This window comes from Zea mays, chromosome 2 (genome assembly GCF_902167145.1).
Source record: "Zea mays cultivar B73 chromosome 2, Zm-B73-REFERENCE-NAM-5.0, whole genome shotgun sequence".
Lineage (NCBI taxonomy): Eukaryota > Viridiplantae > Streptophyta > Magnoliopsida > Poales > Poaceae > Zea > Zea mays.
In genome coordinates this window covers 216,919,864-216,946,768 of record NC_050097.1, presented here as the reverse complement: position 1 = coordinate 216,946,768, position 26,905 = coordinate 216,919,864, and the positions used below count along the sequence as shown (strand labels likewise).

At 46.9% G+C, this 26,905-nt stretch overlaps 1 protein-coding gene across 2 annotated transcripts in view; it reads left to right on the top strand.

Moving 5' to 3' along the window:
* Positions 1–1,584: 1,584 nt before the first annotated feature.
* LOC103647820 (probable ATP-dependent DNA helicase CHR12) overlaps positions 1,585–26,905 on the top strand; it is a 30,666-nt gene continuing 5,345 nt past the window's right edge. The window contains exons 1-10 of one of the 2 annotated variants that reach the window (XM_008672327.4): positions 1,665–2,091; positions 2,510–2,548; positions 3,092–3,227; positions 8,435–8,499; positions 14,523–14,717; positions 14,817–14,966; positions 15,427–15,825; positions 20,456–20,715; positions 20,831–21,049; positions 22,258–22,459. In XM_008672327.4, the coding sequence (XP_008670549.1) occupies positions 1,795–2,091; positions 2,510–2,548; positions 3,092–3,227; positions 8,435–8,499; positions 14,523–14,717; positions 14,817–14,966; positions 15,427–15,825; positions 20,456–20,715; positions 20,831–21,049; positions 22,258–22,459 (1,962 nt within the window). In that variant the 5' untranslated portion in view covers positions 1,665–1,794. Of the gene's footprint in view, positions 2,092–2,509; positions 2,549–3,091; positions 3,228–8,434; positions 8,500–14,522; positions 14,718–14,816; positions 14,967–15,426; positions 15,826–20,455; positions 20,716–20,830; positions 21,050–22,257; positions 22,460–26,905 lie in introns of both variants that reach the window. The other variant, XM_008672328.3, reaches the window with a different exon arrangement.

The following is a 26,905-nucleotide window of genomic DNA, read 5'->3' as shown; positions in this document are numbered from 1 at the left end:
TTTCAAGCTACTTAGCCGTTCTAACTTTAATAACTAAGTTTTGTGGCTATTAGTGTTGAATTTTACAGGATCACCTATTCACCCCCTCTAGGTGCTCTCAGAAGGGCGGGAGACACTGTGTGAAGCTATCTAACAAGTAGAATATCATGCTCAATGTTTTTAATATTGAATATAAATTGTATATATGTATATATATTTTTTGTAAAAAAATATAATCGTGTCGGGCTGGGCTAGCACTACGGTCGAGGCAACAGCCCAAGCACGACACGTCGTTCTTGGCTCTTGCAAGCATTAAGTCATTTCTAAAACTACTTTAGCGCAATGGACTCAATGATTTGTCACCTAACAGTAAAATGAAAGGTTATTTGTTGGTTTTAAACGTTAGTAATTGCTACAAAGTAGCATAATTTATATGAAGCACATCCAGTTCTTATTTATGCCTGACTTTAGCAATCACTCCATATTTTGATCTATCTCTACTATACTTAAAGCAGCAGTTTCAACGGTCGTCCCACGTATCTTTTTACGAATAACCCCACACAACTATTTTAAATTAACTCGTTGCACGCCTATGGATGGCCAAACGACGGCCCGTCACGGGCCAGACGCCCGCGGACCACAGCTCTGGCCTAGGCACGTCATGCCGAACTGCTGACTGTGCCGGGTCGGCTCATTAGCCTGTCGGCCCGTTTGATTAAATAAGCGTAAAATATTAAAAAACGGTGCATAAGTGGGGTTCTAGCCCATGCTCTGATGGAAGAAGGACGGGGGACACTAGGTGAAGATATCTAACCAGTAGAATATCATGATCAGATGTTTTTAATATCGAATATAAATTGTACATATATATATATACGTTTTTTTTGTAAAATAAAAAAATATAATCGTGTCGGACCGGGCAAGCACTAAGGGCTGAGGCTACAGCCAAGCACGACACAACGTTCTTGGCTCTTGCAAGTATTATGTCGTTTCTAAGACTACATTGGCGCAATGGACACCATGTTTGAGGTTTCTGAATTGTATGGAGCAACAATGATTTGTCAAACTAACAGTAAAATGAAAGATTATTTGTTGGTTTTAAACGTTAGTAATTGCTATGAAGCAACATAATTTATATGAAGCGCATACAGTTTTTATTGATGTCTGACTTTAGCAAACATTTCATATTTTGATCTATCTTTTTTAAAAGTTTGAGTTCATGTGACTTATTTTAGAAACTTTAGCTCGCAAACTTTCTCTTATTTGGTCTTTGTATGTTGCAATTATGTCATTCTATAATCTCTGCTCGTTCAGTTAGTCGTTGTGAATTCTCTTTTAATTGTTCACTTCATTGGGCATGTTGTACCAAGACATATTGAATGAAGTAACAATAATATTAATTAGCCAAATCAAAAAAATATTATACGGAGAGCGGTGACCATCAATAAAAAATCTTGGATAGTTGATGTAGTTATTATTGTAAGCCGTCACAGAATACGGGCAAACGACTGGTTTTTAGTCAAAACATAGCGTGTGTTTGTTTCGTCACGACAGCAACTGATGAGTAGGATATCCCGAACGCAGTTAAAATAAAAAAATAAAATAAAAAATCACGAAATTTCCCCATCCGCTGCCCCGTCCGCGGCGCCGGTCTCCGATCGATCGAAGCTTCGGCTTCCAACACAGGCCGGTGCGAAAACGCCCATCAAACCCCTCCCAAAACCCAGCGTACCGTTGCCGCGCGCCGATTCGAACCCGCCGGCTGGGGGAGGAGCCGCCGACGCCGTCTCGGCCCGCGGGGGCGAAGCCCTAGAGATGTCGGCGTCCGTCGACGCCGCGTCGGCAGTAGCGGTGCCGGCGGTGCCCCCCGCGGTGGAGGAGGCCGGCGGCGCGGTGGAGCAGGCCAGGACGCTCATCGCAGCGCTCAACCTGCTCTCTCGCAACCTACCGCTGCCCCCTGATGTCATGCGCGCCGTCTCGTCCATCTACCACGACGGGGGTGCCGGCGACAGGGCGGGGGAGGAGGAGAAGGGAGGGGACGAGGAGATGCCGGCCGCGGATGGGGCGGCCGAGGGGAACTGCTCGGTGTACGCCGCTGGCGGCGCGACCGAGGTGCGTGCGTGTGGTTCTTCGGTTCCCGTTGCGATTTTTCCCCTTCCGGAGTTCCGGTAGGTCGGCTGCTGCCGTGCTGGTGTTGAATTGGTGCTGCGGGTGCTAGGGGCCTGCCTGTTACGGGATTTGCTTAGGATTTGGTGTACTCTTTGTGATTTAGCTTGTTCTTTTCGTTAGTATTTCTAGTTTTGGCGTGCTTCGTGCGGGGGTTGTTGGGGACTGCACTTGGAGCGGCGTCTCATCACTAGCTTTCTTGTTGTGTTTGGGGGCTGATCCGCCTGCACGAGGTTGTCCAAATTTCTCTGTTGGGCGCATTCTTTGTATTTTCATTAGGTGAAATAGTTTGTTACTTGTTAGGACATATCCACCTGATTATACTGAAAGAAGTGAGCTAATCCAACTAGCTATTTGCTACCAGGATGGCCGGATGAGGCGATGCTGCTGGATAATCAATAATGTATGGTTGTGCATTTGTTTTCCCCAGTTGAAATCCTACTAACTTCTGATGCTGCATTGGAACCAGCAATATGTTGCTTGCTTCAGAGAATGCATAGTTTTTATGTAAAGTTTGTCATAAATCATATTTTCTTCTTTGCTAAGATGGGGTGATTTATATAAACACAATGAAATAAGCACACCATGCGATCTTTTGTTCCCTTGGGCGCCATCTACGCTTGCGTAGGCCACCTTTTCCTTTTGGTTGCTTGTTTTTAGTCGTTTAGTATTCATGAAATGCATAAATAATAACATCTCGACACTACTTTTTAACGTTTGCCGTTGATAAAAAATGCTTATATCCATTTTGTATTGACTGTTTGCTATTAGTATACTGTTTGTGATGTAGCTGTAAAACAGCATATTCATGATCGTGATAATTTGGTAGATGTGCTTACTTCTTTACCTAGTTTTGTTTGGTTGGCGAGAAGTGCTTGCTATTTTAAACTTCTCAATGTTCTTATCCTCTTATGTTTTATCTGAGGGTAAAGCTTTTACTTTACAGGGGACCACCTTGATTGAAGAGCTTGAAGATGCAATATTGAAGAATCAAAGAACGCCCATAACCTACTCAGAATTGGCAGCAATACGAGAAGGGCGGTTCAATGCATCCATTCAGCATCGACTAGCTGAACTTGAAGGTTAATTGATACTCTTTTAGCTGACTGTTTGTCTGGGTCGTGGTTAGTTTTTAAGAAAACCTTTTTCCAGCTTCCGTTTCCGGGTTTATGATCTTCTATGTCCACCACACTTCGGTCTCTTGAAGGTCCCTGACCTGGTATTAGTTCGTCCTTAATTTGGTTCTGGCTGACCTGAACTTGGTCGTAGTTCTGCTGCTAAGTTCGATTTCTGGTGAAAAAAATGAATGTAAACTTCAGAAAAGGTGCAAAAAACCTTAGTTACAGGAATTGAGTAAAGAAGTCGTGTATCAAGGTTCAGGTTGCGCAAACCAAAACATGGTTTGTGGCTTTGTGCGCCATTCAGATCATACCAATCCAGAAGGTGGTACTTGCCCCTTGATGAACCCTAAATGAAGAACATTGGGACTGGAGGAGCTTGGATTTGATCTATTGCCTCACACTAAGGTTCGTTGGGGTAGGTTCATGAATGAGAGGACGGGCGGGAGGGAGATGTGTCTGCATTGCCACATCTTTTATTGCTCTATTCATGGTTCTTGAGGCATCGCCTAGGCGCCCGAGTGGAAAAGTCAGGTGTCTGCCATCATCTTGCCATAACAGCACAGGAATGAGACGTAGAGAAGAAGGAAGGGCCAAGGGGAAGCTTTGGAGTCGATCTGGCACTCTGCCGGGCAGGCAGTGGCTCACTCCAGCGTTGATCCGTTGGGCGGGAGACAACAGCCTGCTCTGTCGTCGATCCGTCACTAACTCACTAAATCCCTGGTAGCCAGTGCTGCTGGGTAGAGAATCAGTACAAAAGAGGGCTGGAGTTGCGGCCTTTCAGGCAGAAGTGGCGGCACAGAAAGGAGAGGGGGATGCGAGCGGCAGCGCATAAGGAGAGGTGGTCGAGGCAGCGGGGACAACAACCTTATTTGAGGCCAAATGGTTGCTGGGCTGGGCAATGCCTTTTATGTCTTATTCACCCATCTTTCTCTTTTACTTTTTCTACCTCCTTCATGCTGTTGTCTTGTTGTCTCTGCAGCGATAAGACGTCACCTTGCTGGCACTTAGGTGTCCAGAAGTGGTGGAACACTACACCTCACTGTACCACTTTAAGAACCCCAACTCTATTTCCCTTGTGTATCACCATTTCTGAGGGAGGTGGCGAGGGAGTGAATAGCACCATAATAGAGCAAACTTCTCCCTCTTTTATTGACTGACCTGTCTGGGTTGGGCCAGCCAACTTTTGCTGGCCCACATCTTTTTACATTCATATCCTCCCTCTTTTACCGATTTCTGGAAAAAGCTCTTTTTTTTTTATATCTTGGGGACCTTATGGGCCTGTTCGTTTTGGCTTTTGGTCGTCAAACGCTTGGCTTCTAAGTCTGCTTCTGTGAGAATCACTTGAGAAAATTGCCCAAATCAATGTGAATCCAGAATCCGCCGAGTCGTATCGATGGGAGGAATCCGCCGCTTCCTAAACCCTAAACCATGCAGACCCCTTCATCTTCCTCCGCACACATGCCCATCGAAATCCATATTCTTGCGACAACTAGATTATTAAGGAATCCAGATTCTTAGAACCGCTCTTCAGAAAAAAGTTGTCTCAAACATGCCCTATGTGGCTGCTGCTCACTTCTCTGTTTTATGGCTGTACTAGATATAGTATCCCGAGTCATGAACCCAATCGTTGATTCATGAACCTGATTCTTGAATCATAAATCTAATCACTACACCTTTAAAGGATGAGTTTCTTTGTTTGTCTCGCCCACTTGAAATCTCTCCCTCTTTCCCGTGCACTTCCAGGATATCTCTTGGTGTCACAAAAGGATGGGGTCACAAAAGGACATAGAAGGGGATATCTCTTGGTATATGTTTTCTGCGGATGATGTAGTGATAGTTGATGAAAGCTAGACAAGAGTAAATAGTAAACTGGAGTTATGGCGGACGGGAGCCTCCAGAGTCCAAAAGTTTTAGACTCGATAGAACTAAAATCAAATATATGAGATGTGGTTTCATCACTACACATGAGGAAGGAGATGTTAGGCGAAAGGGCCTCTAGCCGAGTTGGTTAGGTGGTCTGAGTAGCACTCCTTAGGTCATGAGTTCGAATCCCAGTGGGAGCGAATTTCTGGCTGAAATTTTAAAAGGTCACTCACTGGTTCCCCTGGCCGTGTGCACACGAGATGGACTGACCTATGGGGGGTGGATCCTCGTGTAGGGGTTGAGAGGGCTCAAAGCACGAGTAAAGATCTAGCCTATAAGGGGTGGACCCTCATGTTTCACGAGGGACCAACTTTTGTGACCTTTCTCGGTCGGGGCTCCGATTGAGCTTCTTAATATAATACCATAGGGGCGGTCTTTCTGTTGGAGAGTGAACTCCTTGATGTATTGCATAGAGGAGGACTACAATATATAGAGACACAGGAAACCCTAACCCTAATGGGCTGGCAGCCCAACAGTGGTGCCAGCCCCCACACACTCACACACACAGTCTAACATCCCCCCGCAGTCGCAACGGGGGCACCACACACGATGAGATTGGAGTAGAGGCCGAAGGTAGGAGCCGACGGGTTGAAATCCCCCCGCGGTCGCAGCGTCGTGATGGTGCGAATGTTGCGGCTGGAGTAGAGACCGGTGTGTGCTCCAAGAAGACGATAGCCCCTAGATGCCGAGGTAGCCGAAGTCGATGTGGTCGCGGTCGGGAGACACGCAGCAGAAGCCTGATCTTCAGGAGGGGTCGACGTTCTAGCGTCAATGATCGGCAGGACGACACAACAAAAGGGCACCGGCAGGCCGACCTTCCTGCTTCTTCGATCGTTCGGGCGTCAAGGAGCCTCGCTAGGGAGGCCGACAGCAGCGCACGCGTCTGCGTCAGTCATGGTGTCTGCGGCTGCGGTAGAATAGAAGGGGAAATGACAGATCCGGCCGGGAAGGCCACGACAACGACGGATCCAGCCGGGAAGACACGATCCAGCCAAAGGGATGGCGGATCGAGCCGGAAAGGTCGCAGCAACGTGGATCCGACCGGGAAGGCCGCGACAGCGACGGATCCAGCGAAGGCGAAGAAGGGGGTGGGCGGCGGGGCGTGTCCAGCCGGGCAGGGGCTTGCGCCGGACCTGGCAAAGGGTGTTGACGGCACTGGCGACGGGAGAAGCTCGAAGAGGGAGGCGCTGCTGGGGCGTCAGTGCGAGCAATTAGGAGGTGGCTAGCGCGATGACAAGGGGCTGCACGGGCGAAGATGCCGACACAGGCGAGAGGAGCGCAGAGTATCCATGCCGGGGAAGAGGTGGCCGGCACTGGTGAGGACAGTGGCGCGCGCAGGAAGGCCGGGGGGCGCTGCGCATGGGAGCGGCCGCGCGCAGGGTGAGCAGGAAGGCCGCGGGGCGCTGCGCGTGGGGGTGGCCGGAGCGTCTTGAGCGGGAGCAGGCGCGGCGACACGGAGCGCAGCGTTCAGATCCGCGCATGGGCGGAGGGAATCCCGGTCGCGGGCGGACTAATCGGGGTCAAATCGAGGGCGAAATTGCCTCTGGCGGCCCGCAGGGAGAGGGAGGGAGGGAAAGGGAGGCGACGGGCGCTCAGGGGAGAAGGGCCAGACTGGCCGGAGGTGGAGGGTAGCGGCGAGCCCGCCGGCTTCGACCAGCTCGGTAGCAAGGGAGCTGGCGTCCTGGAGGCCCTGGCAGCGCGCAAGCACGGCCGGCGCGCAGAGGCGGCGAGCATGGCGCTGCCGCGGTCGGCCACCACCGTGCTTGACCGGCCCTCGGCCCCGGCGGCTGGGGCGAGTGCTCCCCTGGCGACGGCAGCCGGGGCGCGTGCCTGGCGGCCGGAGGGGCAGAGGCCCGACGTGGTGGCTGAGACCCGGCACGGCTGCGGGCGGATCCCGCGCCTGCGCTCGTGGCGGCGGCGCCCACGCCCTGGGCTGCGAGGCGACGCCGTCGTCTGCGCGCTCGCGCGCTCCCTTGGCGGCGGCAGCGTGCAGGTCGACGTAGCGGCTGCTCGTGGCGGCGGCGGGTCCGCCCTTGGCCGGTGAGGGAGCGCAGGGAGTCCATCAACGGTCGCGTCGGCGTCGCCGTTGGGGAGGGGAGAAACTCGAGGCCGCCATGGCCATGCCGGGGCCGGATCTGGGGGAGGAGGCAGCGGCTGCAAGGAGGCCGCCCCGGGAGGGAGGGATGAGCCTCCCGGGGCGGCGGCTGGACGTACGTGGGGCAGGCGGCGGCTGGGATGAAAGCCTAACCCTAACCTAGTCCTCTGATACCATGTTGGAGAGTGAACTCCTTGATGTATTGCATAGAGGAGGACTACAATATATAGAGACACATGAAACCCTAACCCTAATGGGCTGGCAGCCCAACAGTGGTGCCAGCCCCCCCACACTCACACACACAGTCTAACACTTTCCCCTACCGACCGAGTTTTTAGGAAGGAGATGTTAGTATGGAATGTCAAGTAGTGCCTAGGATGGATGCCTTTTAGTATTTAGGAGCAATGCTACAGAGAGACAGGGATATGATCAAGACGTTAGTCATAGAATCAAAGCAGGGTGGATGGAGTGGTGTCAAGCATTCAACGTCCTGTGACAAGAGGATACCACAGAAGCTAAAAGACATGTGTTATAGGACACCGATTAGACCTACTATGTTGTATGGTGTAGAACAACCTACAAAAGGCGACATGTTCAGCAGATAAGTGTTAAGGAAATGCGTATATTGCTTTAGTTTTGTGGTCGTACAAGAAGGGATCGAGTCCGGAATGATGATATACGTGATAGGCTAGGGGTAACACCAATTGAAGAAAAGCTTGTCCAACACCAGCTAAGATGGTTTAAATATCTACAACGGAGACCTCCAGAGGCACCAATGCGTAGTGGGACTCTAAGGCGCGATAGAAATGGGAAGAGAGACAAGGAAAGACCAAAGTTAATACGAGAAGAGATAGTAATAGTAAACGAAGACTTGAAAGGATGAAATATAACCAAATATTTAGTCTTAAATGTAAGTGTATGGAAAACAACTATCCATGTGATAGAATTTGACTTGTGGTTTCTGTTGAGTTTCAACTCTAGTCTACCCCAACTTGCTTGGGACTACAAGACTCTGTCGTCGTCGTCGTCGTTGCAGCTGCCACTAGAGCTTATTTACTTATTGCCTTTAAGGAAGTTTAGTTCTTAGATCACTGTTATATTTGCCTGATGCAGGATCATTACTCATCTCTCTCTCTTTTTTTTGTACCAGGATTACCTTCTACTAGGGGTGAAGACTTGCAAATGAAATGTTTGCTTGAATTGTATGGGCTAAAGGTAAACATGGCATATAGAACTAGAGGTTACTTTGTGGGCATTACTTTTGTTCTTATCGGCTGCTCATTTGATATGTTCTCTGTTTAGCTCTGAACCTGCATATAGTGGTCCTACTATACAATCTGAAGTATAGTAGTTATTTATCACTATCCTTGCATTATTCATTTATTCTATGAATTATTTTTTATAATATATTAATATTTTACATCTTCATGGATTGGGAATACATTGGAGTTAGTTGTGGCGAACACATAAGAGGGTGCTCATTGGGCCACTTATATTGTATGTTACAAAATTTTGGCCTGCTAAAAGGCAACAAACCAAGCATTAATGTGGCATAGATGCGTATATTTTGATGATTTGTGTTCATACAGGAAATAGAGTTTGAAATGACGATATATAGGGTATCAGGGTTTAATCCAACTAGGTGCATCGGTTTGCATTTTGCTTGCATAGCTAAATATTTTGCACGTGTAGTAAAAAGAACATCAACTATTCCCTTGTGCACAAGCTCGTGAAATTAGTGTACTTCTTTAAATAGTAATTGATAGTGCTTTATTCCATGAATTTTGTGAGAAAGCCAAGAAATAGAATTGTGGTGCAATATGAATAACCTCACATATTGCTATGCCTAGGGGTGAGATTGTATGGACATATCATCTGTGTTACTAACCTTGGGGGTTCACAATAGATGATTAGTCCCTAAGGACTATAGGATATATATATATATATATATATATAGGCAGTAGGCCTGGGCCTAATGGGCCTTAACACCCCTCCTCAAACTCAAGGTGGAAATTGAGGATCTGAAGCTTTGAGTTTGATCAAATGAAACTGATGTTGTGCTCTTGTTTGCGCTTTGGTGAAGAAACCTGCCAATTGAGATTCTGAGGGCACATATTGAAGATCAATAGTCTTCTGCTGACAATGAGATCAAGTAAAAGACGCATCAACACCGATGTGTTTAGTAAGTTCATGTTTCACTGGATCATGAGCAATCCGTATAGCACTCAAGTTATCACATAACAGATGTGTAGGAGTGTCACAAGAGACACCAAGATCAACCAAGAGCCAGCGCAACCAAATAATTTCAGCAGTGGTAGTAGCAAGTGCTCGAAGTTCGGCTTCAGCACTAGAACGAGATATGGCCGCTTGCTTCTTGGAGTTCCAGGCAATGGGAGATGATCCAAGGAGAATACAATAACCTGTAGTGGAACAACGTTCAACAGGATCACTTGCCCAAGTGGCATCAGAATACGCATGAAGCTGAAGTGGGTTATTAGAAGCATAGAGTAAACATCTGGATCTTGTCCCGCGTAAATATCGAAGCACACGAAGCAGATGACCTTAATGAACTGAAGTTGGTGTTGATACAAATTGGCTCAAATATGAACAACATGAGCAATATCAGGTCTGGTGATGGTAAGATAAACAAGACTATCCACAATATGACGATATCAAGTTGGGTCTGCTAGTGGTGTCCCATCTTTTGGATGAAGTTTTAAATGAATATCCATTGGTGTTGCAACTGTGCGTGTATCAGTAATTCCAGAGCGATCAAGAAGATCTTGTATATACTTGGACTGAGACAGATAAAAGCCTTTTTGAGTCTGCTGAACTTCAATGCCCAAGAAATAACTAAGTGGTCCCAAATCAGACATATGAAATTCCTTACTAAGAAGCTGCTTGACATAAGAAATATGTTCTGAGTTGTCACCTGTAATCAGCATATCATCCACATATAATAGAAGTTAAGTGCAACCTTTTGGAGAGACATGAACAAACAATGCAGGATCATGGTCACTAGAAGAAAAACCAGCAGCTGTAATGACAGAGATGAATCGCTCAAACCAAGCACGAGGAGCTTGTTTCAGGCCATACAATGCGCGACGAAGACGACAAACATGCCCTGAGAGAGTAGCAACCCCTGGAGGAGGATGCATATAAACTTCTTCATGTAGATCACCATTGAGAAAAGCATTCTTCACATCCATCTGGGAGATAGACCAAGAAGATGAGGCTGCAACTGCAATCAATGTTCGAACAATAGTCATATGCGCAACATGTGCAAAAGTCTCATCATAATCAAATCCTTGAGTCTGTTGAAAACCACGAGCCACAAGACGAGCTTTATACCTCTCAATGGAACCATATGATTTTGTCTTAACTTTGAAGACCCACTTACATGTGATAGGAACAACATACGAGGGTAAAGGAACGATATCCCATGTACCAGTGCGTTCAAGAGCAGCCAATTCATCAATCATAGCTAGCTGCCACTCGAGAATCCCAGAAGCTTCCTGATATGTAGTGGGTTCAACAATTGCCACACCCGCTCGTGGAAAACCATAGCGTTCTGGAGGTTCAATGGTACCTCGGTCACGGAGACGATAGCCCTGATTAAAAACATCATTAGACTCATGATTGTCAGTACAAGAATCTGGTACAGGATCAGTATCAGGACCAGCCGTAGGAATAGAGCGGGAACGACGAATGTAGGTTTGGATGACAGGTGGTTTGGAAGAGTAAGAAGAAGATGATGTGGAGGTGGTGTTATGGGAATGAGAACATCAGATGTGGATGTAGAAGATGATGGTTCAGATGCAGGAATGGAAGGAAGGCACATGAAAGAAGTAGATTCTGTGGGATAATATGAGGAGTGAGTAGACTGGTTGTGAAAGAAGGGGCGATTTTCATTGAAACTCACATCTCTAGAAATTCGAATACGACGAGTAGAAGGATCATAACAACGATAGCCTTTGTGTTCAGGGCTGTATCCAAGGAATACACACTCTACAGATTGAGCAGTCAATTTGGTTCGCTCACGTGGTGGTAACAAGACATAACATATACATCCAAACATACGAAGATGATCATACCGTGGAGGAGTCCCAAAAAGAACTTCACCTGGGGATTTGCCAGAGAGTTTAGATGATGGTTGTCTATTAATGAGATACACAACAGTGGAAACAACTTCACTCCAAAAGTGTGAAGGAACAAAAGAAGATATCAAAATAGTACGAGCACTCTCAATAATATGACGGTGTTTGCGTTCAGCAACACCATTTTGGGCATGAGCACCAGGACAAGAAAGTTGAGCCAGAGTACCCTCTAAGGTCAATATATGGCGGAAATTGTCAGATAAAAATTCACCACCAGAATCTGAACGAAATATTTTAATAGTAGCAGAAAACTGGGTGTGAACCATGCGAGTGAAGGACTTATAAATAGAAGGCAATTCCGAGCGGCGTTTCATGAAGTAAATCCAAGTATAACGAGAATGGTCATCAATAAAAATGACATAATATTTATGACCACCTTTGGAAACAAACGGAGTTGGACCCCAAACATCAGAGTGAATTAGATCAAAAGGTTTAGCAGAATGAGAATCGCTAGTAAAATAAGGAAGTTGTATTTGTTTTCCAAGATGACAACCTTTACAATGAAAACTAGACTCAACATGTGTAGGACCTAAACATCCTGACTTTATTAGAGTGGACAGACGAGATCCACATAAGTGACCTAGACGATGATGCCACTGGGCAAACGACGTCGTAGGACCCGAAGCAGCAAGCACATGAGGTGTAGAGGTATGGTATGAAGGAAGACGCAAGGTGTCCAAGATGTATAGGCGAGGCGAAGATTTACGGCGACAGCCAGTCCCAATCACATCCCCTGTGTGCCGATCCTGTACAAAACAAGATGAGTCATCAAATCCAACAAAACAATTGTGATCGGTAATTTGACCAACTGATAGTAGATCCATGGATAACTCAGGTACAAAAATATATTTGGGACATTAAAATTAGAATCGGAAAGAGAACCCTTGTGGGTGACATGACATAATGTACCATCAGCAGTCTGAACAGAAGTACCCTCGGTGACAGGTGTAGTAGATGCCAGCCGTGACTGATCAGATGTCACATGAAATGAAGCTCCAGAATCAAGAACCCAAGATGATGATAAAGCACCAGCAGATGAAGTAGCAGCAACCGCAACTGAGCCTTTAGGAGGTTGTACTATACCACGTCCACGGGTAGCACGACAGACACGAAAACCAGCCAACTTCTCTTGAAACTTAGCAAAGCAGTTCTCAGACCGATGAGTGGTCTTTTTGCAATGTTCACAAGGCTGAAATGAGGTGTTCCTGGACTTCTGAGTAGCAGCCAATACACTGTGAGAACTCGGACCAGTAATAGAAGACATAGACTTCAGACGAGTCTCTTCAGCAAGCAATTCAGACAATGCCTGAGCCATGGTTAGGGTATCCGAACTGTGAAGCAGCCTTGCACGAAGAGAATCAAATTCAGGTCGAACTCCCATAACAAATCTGTAGGTAAAGAACTTCTCAATGAACTTATGGGCTGGGCAAGGCACAGTTGTACAAGCAGACACCATGGAGGTCAATGCACTCATAAGACGATCAAAGGCGGAATAGTATTCATCAATGGTCATATCATGTTGCTCAATGACATGAATCTGCTGCATAAGGGTATGTGAAAGAGCACCGCTATCCTGAACAAACCGATCCTTCAGATGTGACCAGATGGCCTTAGCAGTGGTGAATTTGGACAGACTCATAATCATAGTTGGTTTAGTGCTATTGACCATTGCAGCTATTACCTTGCCATCATTGATCTGCCAAGTCTTGATTGCAGCAGCATTGCTTCTATCAACTGCTAGAACTAGAGAATCTTCAAGTCAAATGAAATAATAAACCGTGACCCCTTAATGCAGTCTGAACACAAAAAGCCCATTCTGGGTAGTTCTGCCCATCAAGCACAATATTGACAACAATAGCGTTGGCCGATATATTGAAGAGCAATAAAAACACTATCTGAAAAAAATAGCTTGATGGTACCAAAAAAAACTTAGCGGGTGCAGATCTGGCCGGGGCTGCAGAAGACAGGAGCACGATGGAGCAGATCGGACGGATGGCCAACAGAGCAACAACACCGGGCAGTAGATTTGGTCGGGGCTGCAGAAGGCAGAAGCACGGTGGAGCAGATCTGATGGAGGCAGGGCTGACAACACCGAGCAGGCCAACAAAGCACTGGCGCACGTGGCGAGATGGAGTGCAGCTGTCCGCGTCCGCTCGCGGACAGATGACGGCGAAGGAGGGCGGAGCAGGTGCCGCGACGGCGCAGGCGCGAGCGCAGGAGTCCGCAGACAGATGACGGCGCAGGAGGAGGCGCGCGTCCGCGACGACGCAGGAGGGCGGAGCAGATGAGGGCGCGACGACGCAGGCGCGAGCGCAGGAGTCCGCGTCCACGACGGCGTCCACTCGCAGACAGATGACGGAGGAGGCGCGCGTCCGCGACGGGCATATGAGGGCCGCGACGGCAGGTCCGCGTCCGCGACGGCGCAGGAGAAGGCGCTTGCCCGCGACGGGCAGATGAGGGCCGCGACGGCGGCTAGGGTTGGGATGGCCGCGACGGCGGCGGCGGCTGGGATGGAATGGCCGCGACGGCGGCTAGAAAATTAGGTAAACCCTAATCGTAACCTCCTCTGTTACCATGTTACTAACCTTGGGGGTTCACAATAGATGATTAGTCCCTAAGGACTATATGATATATATATAGGCAGTAGGCCTGGGCCTAATGGGCCTTAACAATCTGCACCAGTGCATCATACCCTAGGCGTGAAACTAGGACAGATGCAAATGAATATATACTTATATTTTTTATTGGGATGGATTTGTGTACGGATAGTGTCGAAATGCATCAGATATTAACTTTGAATCTCTGGATGTGGATACGGATGGAATACTAATATTCAGATTCAAATATCAGACTGCCCATTTAGTCTTTGAACTCATTTGAATGATCAGGCAGTCGGGAAATATCCATCCAAGTTTCATCCCTACCGTACTGTTTACCCAGCTATGATCTATTTTATTAGAGACTCCACATATTTGAAACTATCAGCTCTACCTATGACTTTCATATGTCTGTATTTAGGAGTCAAACATCATCTGTGATTTATCATATCAATTCTTGCTGATTATTCATATACTTGTGCAGTTGTTAGACTTACAGAAGAAAGTTCGGTCAGATATCAGTGCTGAGTATTGGCTACAAAAGAAATGTGCATATCCTGAGAGGCAACTCTTCGATTGGGGGATGATGCGGATACGGCATCCTTTTTCCATGTATGGAATAGGAGATAGCTTTTCAGTGGATGTTGATGATGTTCACCGCAGAAAGAGATTCACAGAGGTTTGTATCATATATCCTATATTTATATCCTATATTTAGATTTGGTAGTTTATATTCAACTGAAATCATGAGTCCAATGTTGGTAATTTTGAACTTTAGAGGATGTCAAGACTTGAGGAGGAAGGAAAAAATCAGGCAGATATCAGGAAGAGGAAGTTCTTTGCAGAAATTCTCAATGCTTCTAGAGAACACCAGGTGCAATTAGGGACTACTTTCAAACAAAGAAAGCAGCGGAATGATGGCGTTATGGTATGATTTTTTATATCTTATTCTTTTAGAACTTAGCAGATATTAATAAGCTGGAGGAATCACCTAGCTTTGTGTATTCTGTATGAACATTACGTCACCATGTGCTGAATCAATCATGTTTTACTGACCCTTTGAACATATTGCCACTTTTTTAGTTAGTATAGCTCTAAATTTTGTTTATAGACCCTGTCATCCTTAACAAAATATTTATGCTCTTTGTGATTATGGAAGGTGGAGATTTTGATGCACTACATATCTAATTCCTGAGAACAGAAGTGAAATGTCTAGGAAAATAGGTGCAACTTATTTTATGTAGTACTTTGTTAGCACATCATTGTATATTTATTTACACTTTCACAATAAGTTACATTCTTACGTAACATGATCTTATCCTAGAGACACTCACGTTCTGAATGTGCCGCTTCAATTCTTGAGAGCCCTTTTTACTTGCTAAATGTAGGCATGGCATGTTCGGGCACGCCAACGTATTACACGGCAAGAAAAAAGCAGAATTAATCTTCTGAAAACTGGTGATCAAGAAGCATATATGAGGATGGTTGAAGAGAGCAAGAATGAACGCTTGAAAATGCTCCTTGATAAAACAAATGAGCTTCTTGAAGGAATTGGAAAAGCTGTACAGCGACAAAAAGATGCTGAACATGTTAGTAAGCCAGAAGGAGGGAGTGAAGTGCCAAAAGGGTCAGAATCTGAGGATTGTTCTCAAATTTCGGGCATCAAGAGTGAATCAGCTGAGGAGTCTCCTTCAGATGACGATGGAGACCTCCCTGGCCCTGCAGATGAAAGTAAATTCAATGCAGGACGTAGACTTGATTTTACTGTTCATTCTATTGAAGAAAAGGTAGCAAAGTTTCACTAGCTATATATTGAACTTATTGCTTGGCATGTTGCCATGTTCGTTGGCTCCCACAGTTTAGAACTAGTGCAGTTTTGTTGACCATCATATGCATAATTATGGAAAATTTTCACACACACATGCACGCGCACACATAGAATACTGATGCTTGTTTCAGTTGTATCTCTTGATAGGAGGTAATGTTGTTAGGGAATACACGCTCGCACACACGGCCACACACCCACACAGAATGCACTGATGCTTGTTTCAGTTGTATCCCTTGGTAGGAGGTAATGTTGTTAGGGAATACAACAAGAAGCATTGTTGCTAGTAGATATTGCGCGGATTTAAGCAAATTAGATCTGTAGGATCCAACTGCCCACCCCTCATTTTTGATCTCATATAATGTGGGGATATTATGAAGATGAATATTATTTGTTACTCCCTCCGTCCTAGAATATAACTCCGTTAGTGTTTCTCAAATAGATTAACAAAGTATAGATAGTCTAATTTGCCCTCAATTGTCCTATAGTTGTGCATAAAACCTACTTTTATTGCATTGATGACAAAAAATCACTTAAATGTGATGGTGACTTGCCTTTCTTACCGTTAGAACTTGGAAACCCTAACCCTAAACAGGGTGGGTGTTGTGTGTGTCTATATATATATATATATATATATATATATGTATGTATGTATATGTAGGCTAGGCCAAGGCCCATTATAGCAGTAAACAAATCTAACACCCCCGTATTCACAAGTCTAGCTATTACAGATATTGAGGCTGGACCGAAACTTCGAGAATACCGTGGAGGGGAGACCCTTGGTGAAGATATCAGCGAACTAGGAGGTGGTTGGGACGCGAACATCGTCGATAGCGACACACCCACAGACCGAGTGGAGGTTGATCTCCATGTGCTTCGTGTGTTGATGCTACACGAGATTGGAGAGGCAGCTCATGTTGACGTTGTCGCAATAGACGATGGTGGTGCAGGCAAGAGGGCTATGAAGCTTTTGGGGCAGCTGATTGAGCTAGGACATGTCGGCCATGACGCGGTACTCGGTCTTAGCGTTGGAGCGGGAGACGACAGACTACCGCTTCAAGGATCAGGAGACGAGGTTGCTGCCTGGGAACACAATGTAGCTCGAGGTGGATTGGCGCGTGAGACACCCCACCCAGTCAGCATCGGTGTAGACGACTAGCTCGGAGGCTAGAGAGGATCGAAGGAGAAGGCCTTGGCAAGGGAGCCGCGAAGGTAATGAAGGATCCGCTTTGCAGCGGTGATGTGTGGCTCTTGAGGGGTGTGCATGTGAAGGCACACCTGCTGGACAGCGTAGACGATGTCGGGCCTAGTGAAGGTGAGGTACTGGAGGGCCCTTGTGAGGCTCTGGTAGGCCGTCACATTGCCTATCGGGTCGTCGACGTCGTTAGAGATCTTCGTCTGGGTGTCGACAGGCGTGGAGCAAGGCTTACAATCGGACATGTCAACCCGCTCTAGGATGTCGAGGGTGTACTACCACTAGTGGAGAAAGAGGCCTTGCGGGTGGTGCTCCACAACGACCCCCAAGAAGTGGTGGAGAGGGCCCAAGTCTTTCATCGTGAGTTCTCGCTGCAGGGAGATGATTGTGTGCTGAAGGAGGGCGGGACTGTACGTCCTGAGCACGATGTTGTTGATGTAGAGCATCAAGTAGATGGTGTTAGCGTTGCACCGGAGGACGAACAATGACGTGTTCGACTTGGCCTCGACAAAGCCCAGTGGGACCAAATAGGAGGCAAAGCGATTGTACCAGGCCTGTGGCGTCAGCTTGAGGCCATACAAGGAGCAGTTAAGCTTGCACACCATACCTAAATGACTGGAGTCGACGAAATGGTTGCAGTACACCGTCTTGGAGAGTGTGCCGTTGGGGAAGGAGTTCTTGACGTCCAACTGGTGCACCACCTAGTTTCGAGAGTGCGCTAAAGAGAGGACGGTCCGAGCTAGAGTTGGCAATGGATACCCGAAACCCAAATACCCGACAAGATTTACCCAATATGAAGGTAGATATGAGATGATTTTATTACCTACGATATGTTAATGGGCAAGGTTCTCTACCTGTTGGGTAGACAAGTACGGGTGTTGGTGGGTACTTCCCATACTTATGTATCCGTGGGCAAAATATACTCGCATCATACCACTTTTGTCATCTAGTAAAGCCCATCTTAGCTAAAAGAAAATCCTTTTCCGGCTATTGTTTGTTTAACTATCAGGTTTTGTAATCATATGGTTTGCTATATTTTAAGTTGAACTTATTTTTGTGTCTTTATTTGATATTTTGGGTGATTGGAATACTAGAATTTGAGACCATCCTAGCGGGTATAGGTTACCCAATGGGTAAAATTACCCGCACGAGTATGGGTAAGATTTCATACCGTGAGCGAATATGGGTAACCCAATGGTTATAATTTTTTATGGGTATGGGTACAGAATGGTACTACTCGACGTGTATATACCCGGTAACATCCCTAGTCTGGACAATGGTGGGCTTCACAACGAGGTTTAAGGTCACATCATAGTCCATTCCAGGGCGCTGAGTGAAGCCCTGAAGGATCCGACAAGCCTTATATCGATCTAGGGTACGCCACCCTCGAGCTTGTCTCGAAAGGTACACTTGCAGGTGACCACGTTGGTGCCAGGGGCCGCGGTACCAGGTCCCACGTGTGGTTGGCTAGCACGACCTCGTACTCCATAGCACGAAGGTAGTGGGGGTCTATGAACGCACTACGGATCGAGGGTGGTATAGGCGAGGGAGGCAGAGTGGTGGGGGAACCGGGGAAGTAAGCACCGGTCGATAGGACGAAGACCACCGATCGACCTTCGCATGACCACCAAGTGGATGTGGCGAGGGTTGCAGTGGATGGTGATAGGATGATACATCGGCTGCTCGTCATGAGTGCGGGCTAGGGCACTAGGCCGTACACATTTCTGGTAGGTGCGACCAGGGTTGGTGAAGCTAGCCGGAGGTGTCGAGAAGGATAGGACTGCGTGTGGCGTGGTCGGAGGTGACGGGGCCGCGTGTGGCGCAGGCGGTGTCGGTGGGACTGTGGGTGGCGTGGTGGGAGACGGATCAATGAGTAAAGGAATAGGAGAGACGTCCACAAGATCGACTCTAGGAGGGTTTCGAGGTCGAGGGGGGTACGAGTCGGCAAGAGGTAAGAGAACTTCTTCAAACACCACATGGCAGGATATGCTCACGTCGGTGTGAGGTGCGATCCAGTCACCAATACCCCTTGTGATCGGAGTACCCAAGGGGAAGACAACGAGTGGAGTGGGGCGCTAGCTTATGGGGAGCGGTGGTGGAGATGTTAGGATAGCAGGCATGCCCGGAGACACTAAGGTGCTCGTAGGAGGGGTTGTGCCGAAGAGGGCGAAGAAGGGAGCCCCAAAACCAGGAATTTTCAACAGATGTGCTTTAACTCTAGAATAGCTTCCATTCCAAACATGGTTACAGAGTCTACACCTAATCCTCACAATGCCCCCAAACCCCTTCCAGTTCTTTCAAGTATCTCAGCTACCTCCACAATGGTTTTTTCTCATCCTCATCTAGAGGAACCATACGAGCAGCAACCAAGACTTGTCTTGTGATGGCAGGGTTATTGGCGACGGGAAAACTTCCTTCGCTGCTGCTAGCATCAGTAGATGCACTCGTTGCCATGGGATCTAACAAGAATAGAGGATGGGTCAAGTACTAGTCAGGTGGCCACAGAAGTACAGAACTCGCCGCCGGCCATGGGATCTAAGAAGAACATGAGGAGTTTGAGACTTTGAGAAGCAAGGCAGGGCAGACGACAGATCATGTCCACAAACCTCGTGACGACGGACGGGCTGACGGCAGAACACGCCCACAGAACTCGTGGCGGCGGATGTGCTGACGACGGCTCCAATCGACGACGACGACTCCAATCAGTGGCAGTTGGCGGCGCGCATACAGGAGAAGCGGAGGCTTCCGCTGCAGGCCTTTGGCTGCGCTACAGTATCACATGCACTGTATACGGAGTTAGGTATATAAGGTATCCCGCAGGTGTCGGAGAGGTGTCCTAGGAGTATCCGTCATTTTTTATTTATTTGAATTCACAGAATTTCCCAATACGTCCCGGATACGTATCCGGAAGTATCCAAGGAGTATCCGTATCCGATACGGTATCCGACACCGGTACGTGAGTTTTGTGAAGTGTCCGCTCATCACAGATGAAAACCCTAACTCTAATTAGGGTTGGGAGTGTGTATATATAGCTGAGTGTTGTGGGCCAAGGCCCATTACGATGGAGGTATACACAGAGACGTAAACAACACTCTAACAAGAAGCTATATTGCAAGACAAGTTTTAAAAGCTAAAACCTAGCTATATTCTGGGATTGAGGGAGTATTTTATTTACAGCAACTATTTTTTGTTGTTTCTTTCATATAGGTCTAAAACTCGAAAATTTCAAGTGCTAATTGATACCATATCTCGTTAGAATAATATCATCATTGTGTTCATTAATTTTATTTGTTCTTTTATGCAAAAATCATATTAGCACAACCATTAATTCTGCGTGTTTCTGGTGAACCTAATGTTTCGCTTGTGTGTGTGTTTCTTTTTTTTTTTGCATTTACAGGTAACAGAACAACCATCTGCTCTCGAAGGTGGTGAATTGAGACCATATCAGCTAGAAGGTCTCCAATGGATGCTTTCTCTATTTAACAACAATTTGAATGGCATTCTGGCTGATGAAATGGGTTTGGGGAAGACAATTCAAACCATAGCTTTGATCGCTTATCTGTTGGAAAAGAAGGAGGTTGCAGGACCACACTTAATAATTGCTCCAAAAGCAGTATTACCAAATTGGTCTAATGAATTCAAAACTTGGGCTCCCAGGTACTTATTCACAGGAGCGCGTAGTCGTGCACTATCAACCAACATTCCTGAGTGCATTTTCCATTCTACTATGTATCAGAGCTGCCCTAACTCAACATACTTTTGTCTGTTGCAGCATTGGGACAATTCTTTATGATGGCCGTCCAGAGGAAAGGAGGCTGTTAAGGGATAAGAATTTTGACGGAGAGCAATTTAATGTTTTGCTCACACATTATGACCTGATACTGAAAGATAAGAAGTTCCTAAAGAAGGTTCACTGGCATTATTTGATTGTTGATGAAGGACATCGTCTGAAAAATCATGAATGCGCTCTTGCTCGAACACTGGTTTCTGGGTAATACCGTTTATTCATATTTTTACTGTCTTCAGGCTTGGAATGACATGTATCCACTTAATTATATGATGCTCTGATTGCCATGTCTTTTTGGCGGTGGACATATTGGTCTATAACCATTTGAAATACCAGCCATTGAAATATGAAGACCTTCAATCTTCACACTCATTACTACTAGGTGTCAGAACATTGTTGTTAGAGTGGACGCAGTAACCAGTTCAACCCAAAAGCTTAAGCTGATGGGAGAAGGTAGTCAATCCACTTATACACTTCAACACTCTCACTCACGTGCAACCAGAGAGAAAGACGCAAATGTGGAAATAAATAGGTGGAGACATAAATAAAGCCTTTGCTAGGATTTGAACTCGAGGCCTCTGGCTTCGATACCATGTTAGGCGCCGTTCGGTTGTTACGGTTTGGTGGGTTGGAACGATTCCTAACCGGGTTGCTTCTCTAATTTATATAAACTTTGATTAGCTGGAACGATTCCGGGTGCAATCCGGCACCAACGAACAAGACCTTAAAGTGGACGCATAACCAGTTCAACTCAAAAGCTTAAGCAGATGGGAGAAGGTAGTCAATCCACTTATACATTTCAACAATTGTGTATCCTCTTTAACAATCATTAAACTACTCTTGTGATCTTGTTTCCACATGTTTTGCTCATATGTAGTCGTAGTGACAATGGGCCTACACCTATAGCATTTCACAGATGGATCTTGAATGGCCTGTCTTGGCAGGTTATCACATGACAAAGTTTCTGCCTTTTCTGAATGAGGTTGTCCTTGTCCTTGATAGTTGGAAAATAATGTGAGCTGAGTAAATAGGTCATTATATTGATCATGTGTGTTTACCATTTAGTGCCTACTCATATATGATTAATTGTTGGTCTAAAAATATTAAATTGCCATGATGTAGTATGTAGCAAATGCTACGATTTAATCATCGACTTCAATGATAATAATTCAGTTAGTTATTATACAAATTTGCCAAACATATGCGAACATAAGTTTTTGCGGGAGTGGTGATTTGGACACCTGCTGTCTATCATATTTCACTACTATCTTCTTTTTTACGAGTAATTTCCTACTCTCATTTTGCCGTTTTATGCGACAACCTTGTTCATTCTTCATTCTTAACTACAGTAAATCAATTAATTTGGATCATTCAACAATTGTACTTACAGACTGCTGATACTTGGTTTACAGATACATGATCCGCCGGAGACTACTTTTAACAGGCACTCCTATCCAAAACAGCCTGCAAGAGCTCTGGTCTTTGCTTAACTTCATCCTGCCCAATATTTTTAATTCATCCCAGAATTTTGAGGAATGGTTTAATGCACCATTTGCATGTGATGTCAGTCTTAATGATGAGGAACAACTACTAATCATACATCGTTTGCATCAAGTGAGTAATGCTGCCCCCAATCTACTTCCAGTCAATTCAGTTCTTTTAACTCAGATGTTGCCACATGATCCTCCACTTGTATTGTCATCTTTTTGTTTGGATGAAACTATTAGAGTATAATTGGTAGTTTAGACATTGTGTCTCATAGACTGCCATATGTGTTAGAGTATATTTGGTAGTTTAGATATTGTGTATCATATACTGCCATATGTGTTAGAGTATATTTGATAGTTTAGATATTATGTCTTGTAGATTGCCATATATGTGGGTTACCTTATCTCCTAAGTCATGTACTCTATATAAACCACCTAAAGGTTCAATGCAATGCATCAATCCAATTACATTGATTCTATTCTCCATGGTATCACTGTAGACTGTAGAGTAGTGTATGGCCAATAATTGATTGATTAGAATGAGGGTAGAGGTTACACATATATAGGCAAGGATCAAAGAACGTTCAGACTGGTCCTAAACTCCGCAAAGATAGAGGACAAAAGACCCTTGGTGAATATGTTGGTGTACTGTGAGGATGTTGGAACATGAAGGACGCAGATATCACCACAAGCAACATGTTCCCGCACGAAGTGGAGGTCGATCACTATGTGCTTGGTACGCTGATGTTGAACTGGGTTGCGCTGATGTTATCATAGAATACCACTAAGGCGTGACACAGTGGTGATTGCAACTCGGTGAGGAGCTGACGCAGCCAGGATGCCCTGGTGACTGCGTTGGCGATGACTCGATACTCAGCTTTAGCGCTGGAACGAGAAACCGTGTTTTGGTGCTTGGATGACCATGAGATGAGATTTTCACCTAGGAATACTGCGTAGCCTGAAGTAGACTTGCGAGTGTCGGGGCATCCAACTCAGTTTGCATCGAAATAGACCACTAACAGCTCTTGACGACGACAGGGACGGATCATCAACCCCAAATGCAGGGTGCCTCGAAGATAACATAGATTGCGCTTCATGGCTGCCAGATGGGGTTCCTGAGGACCATGGGTACCAGTGTCAGCTGAGACCTTCAGACTGGTGTCAATTGGGATGGTGCACGACTTGCAGTCGGCCATACCAGCTCGATCGAGAATCTCCAACATGTACTGGTGCTGTGATAGAAATAGGCAGCCATCACGATGCTGAACACGCATCCACAGGAAATGATGTAACTCGCCAAGATCCTTCATTGAGAGCTACCTCTAAAGAGCTGCAATAGTGCGCCGAAGAAGTGTCGTAGAAGATGATGCTGTGAGGACAATCTCATCCATGTACAGAAGTAGGTAGATGGTGTTGTCCCCGTGGTGGTAGATGAACAAGGCTTCGGTCTTGGTGTTGGTAAAGCCGAGAGACACCAGGTAGGAGACGAAGTGGTTATACCAAGCACGAGTGGCTTGCTTAAGGCCGTAGAGAGACTTGTTCAGGCGGCACACAAAGTCGGGGTGCAGGTGGTCCTCAAATCTGGCTGGTTGAGCAGCGTAGACAGTCTCGGACAATATTCCATGGAGAGAAGCATTCTTCATGCCAAGCTGGTGGACTACCCAGTCATGGGACAGGGCGAGGGAGAGTACTGTGCTGTGTCGGTGTCAGGCTTCACAATCGGACTGAATGTCCATCGAATTCGATGTCGGGCTGCTGAGTGAAACCTCGAAGAACCCACCGAGCCTTGTAGCGCTCGAGAGTTCCATCAGCATGAAATTGGTGCTTGAAGATCCACTTGCCGGAGACAACGTTGGCGCGGGGAGGACGTGGAACGAGGTCCTAAGTGTTGTTGTTCAAGAGTGTATAGTGTTTGGCTTCCATAGCCTCGCGCTAATTTGGATCAGCGAGAGCGCTACAGAATGTCAGAGGCACATGAGACAGCATAGTGGCTTGGTAGTCGGATGGGAATGGAGGTCAGACTTGGCCACATGATCATCTCGTGGTTGTTGATGACCAGTGGGATCAACACGACGCCCTTGGGAAGTCACGACACAAGTGCAGAAGGCGGGTCTTCCCAAGGCATGCCGTCGACGTGTGTAGACGAGCAGGGGTGTGCAGCGCAGCTGCGCGTGGCGCAGGGGAGGCCAAGGTCGTGCTGGGCGTTGTCGTCGAGGTCGAGGCCGTGCCGGGCGCCGTTGTCGAGACCATGTGTGGCGCAGGTGAAGCTGACGCTGCTCATGGCATGGCAGCATACCCGACCGCACATGGTTGAGTGGAGGCGTTGGCTTTTGGAGAATGCAATACGCCTGTCACACGTGGCTATGCAGGAACATATGGAAGAACACCTGTAGGCAACAAAACATGTGCTGTGGACTAATTGGGTGCAACACGTTATCAGTATGATCTAGTAAGAAGTCAAGATTGTCTAGACAGGGAGGGAGATGGCTGACGGGAAAATGGAAATGAGTTCTCATCGAACACAACATGACGTGAGATGATGACCCGATTGGTTAGAGAGTCAAGGCAACGATATCCCTTGTGGTTAGGAGAGTAGCCAAGGAAGGTGCTGAGCGAGCGTGGAGCGTTGCGCAAGCTTGTGAGCGGCCATGGCTGAAAGGTTATGGTACCAGGCACAACCAAAAACTTGAAGATGATCATAGCGCGGAGTGTCGAAGAGGGAGAGGTGGGGGGGTGGAAGACATAATGAATTTTGGTGGGTAGGATGTTTAGCAAGTGAGTCTGCCACATGCAAGGCTTCAACCTAGTAGGTCTGAAACAGAAGGGTACAAACAACATTGTTAATAGTGTGGATGATGCACTGCGAGGAGGTGTAGGTGCAAGACATGTGAAGATGAATGCCGTGGGTGAGGAAGAAGGTGCGAGAGCTAGCGTTATCGAACTCACGACCATTGTCGCATTGGAGTGCCTTTATGGTGACGTCGAATTGTGTACGCACAAAGGCAAGGAAATTAGTTAGGGTGCTGAAGGTGTCAGATTTGAGGCGTAGGGGAAATGTCCACAAATAATGTGAAAAATCATCAAGTATAAGCAGATATTATTTGAAACCTAGGGCACCAACGATTGGTGAAGTCAACAAATCACAATGTACAAGTTCAAAGGGACTAGATGCATGAGACGAGGATGACTGAAAGGGAAGACGAGTGTGACGCCCGAGCCGACAAGCATGACACATGTTACTAGGTTCTTTATTACCAGAAGGGATGACATGGGTGACTTTTGACATGACATCACGCCCTGGATGACCTAGTCGACAGTGCTAGAGCAAAGAGGTGGAATCAACGCTGAGGGCATGAGCACTAGGAAGCTGCAGGGGGTATAGAGGCCCAAAACTATTGCACCTGATAATCTCATGTGGGGACGTCAGATCCTTCACAGAACAACCAACAGGGTCAAATTCAACAACACAACTGTTGTCAATGGTAAACTGACGAACATAAATAAGATTCTTAATAAGTCTAGGTGAAACTAGAATGTTATGAAGAGACAGAGAATGGGTGAGGGTTGTATTGCCTACTGCAGTAACTAGAAGTAAAGAGCCATCACCAACGATAATGGAAGAAGGGATATCACGAAGTAGCTGGATGTGAAGGAGTACGAGGATTAGAGGTCATGTGAGAAGTAGCACCTGAGTCGAAGTACCGGTTGTTAGACTGGGGCTGCTGGAGAGACATGGTGTTGAACGTCGAGGCCTCGAGGGCCTCGAGGCGAGCGACTATTGATCCCAGGAAGTAGGAAGTCCGCATCGAAGTGTAGAAGTCGGGGGGGGGCGTAGAGGCACCAAGTGAGGGTAGGGGCGCCCCCTAAAGAGGACCACCGTAGTATGCTGCAGGAAGGGAACCCTGTCACTGGGCCAGTAGCGCCAGCTTTTGCTGCGGCACTATCGACGAAAGTGGGGGCGGTGGACGAGGCCCTGGTACGATGAGCCAAGGATTGTAGTATGTGGGCCATAGACTGTTGGGTGCCTAGGAACTGCCCGTAGCCGGCTTGGAGCCGCCACCTTTGTCATCCATGTTGTTGTGCTTGCTACCTTGATCGCGGCCGCCACGTCCACCCTTGCTATTGGAAGACGAGCCCCTAGAGCCGCCACCTTTGTCGCCCCCGGAGCCAAAACCTGCGCCCCTGGAGGAGTGCTGGGACGAGCCTCCGGAGCGCGTGGTGTGGTTGTTGCCAGTGCCAGTGACGAGAGCCGTCGGAGGAGCAACTCCCATGGTGAGCTCCTCGAGGGCGAGTTCGTTCCAGGCTTCAAGGAAGGTGGGGTAAAAGATGCTCGCGCCAGAGATGACGAGCGACCGAGGCCAAGCACTTGTTGAGTCCACGAATCAGATTGAGGACATGTGAGCGATCGTAGACAGGTTCGCCTAGGTCAACGAGATCATCAGTTGTCATTTTGAGGCGCTTGCGGAAGTTTGCGACGACAAGATCACCTTGGACGATGGTGCAAAGTTTGGCGTCGAGGATGAGGGCGCGGGCCTCTTGGTTCCCAAGGGATTGGCTTTCAATGGCGAGCCAG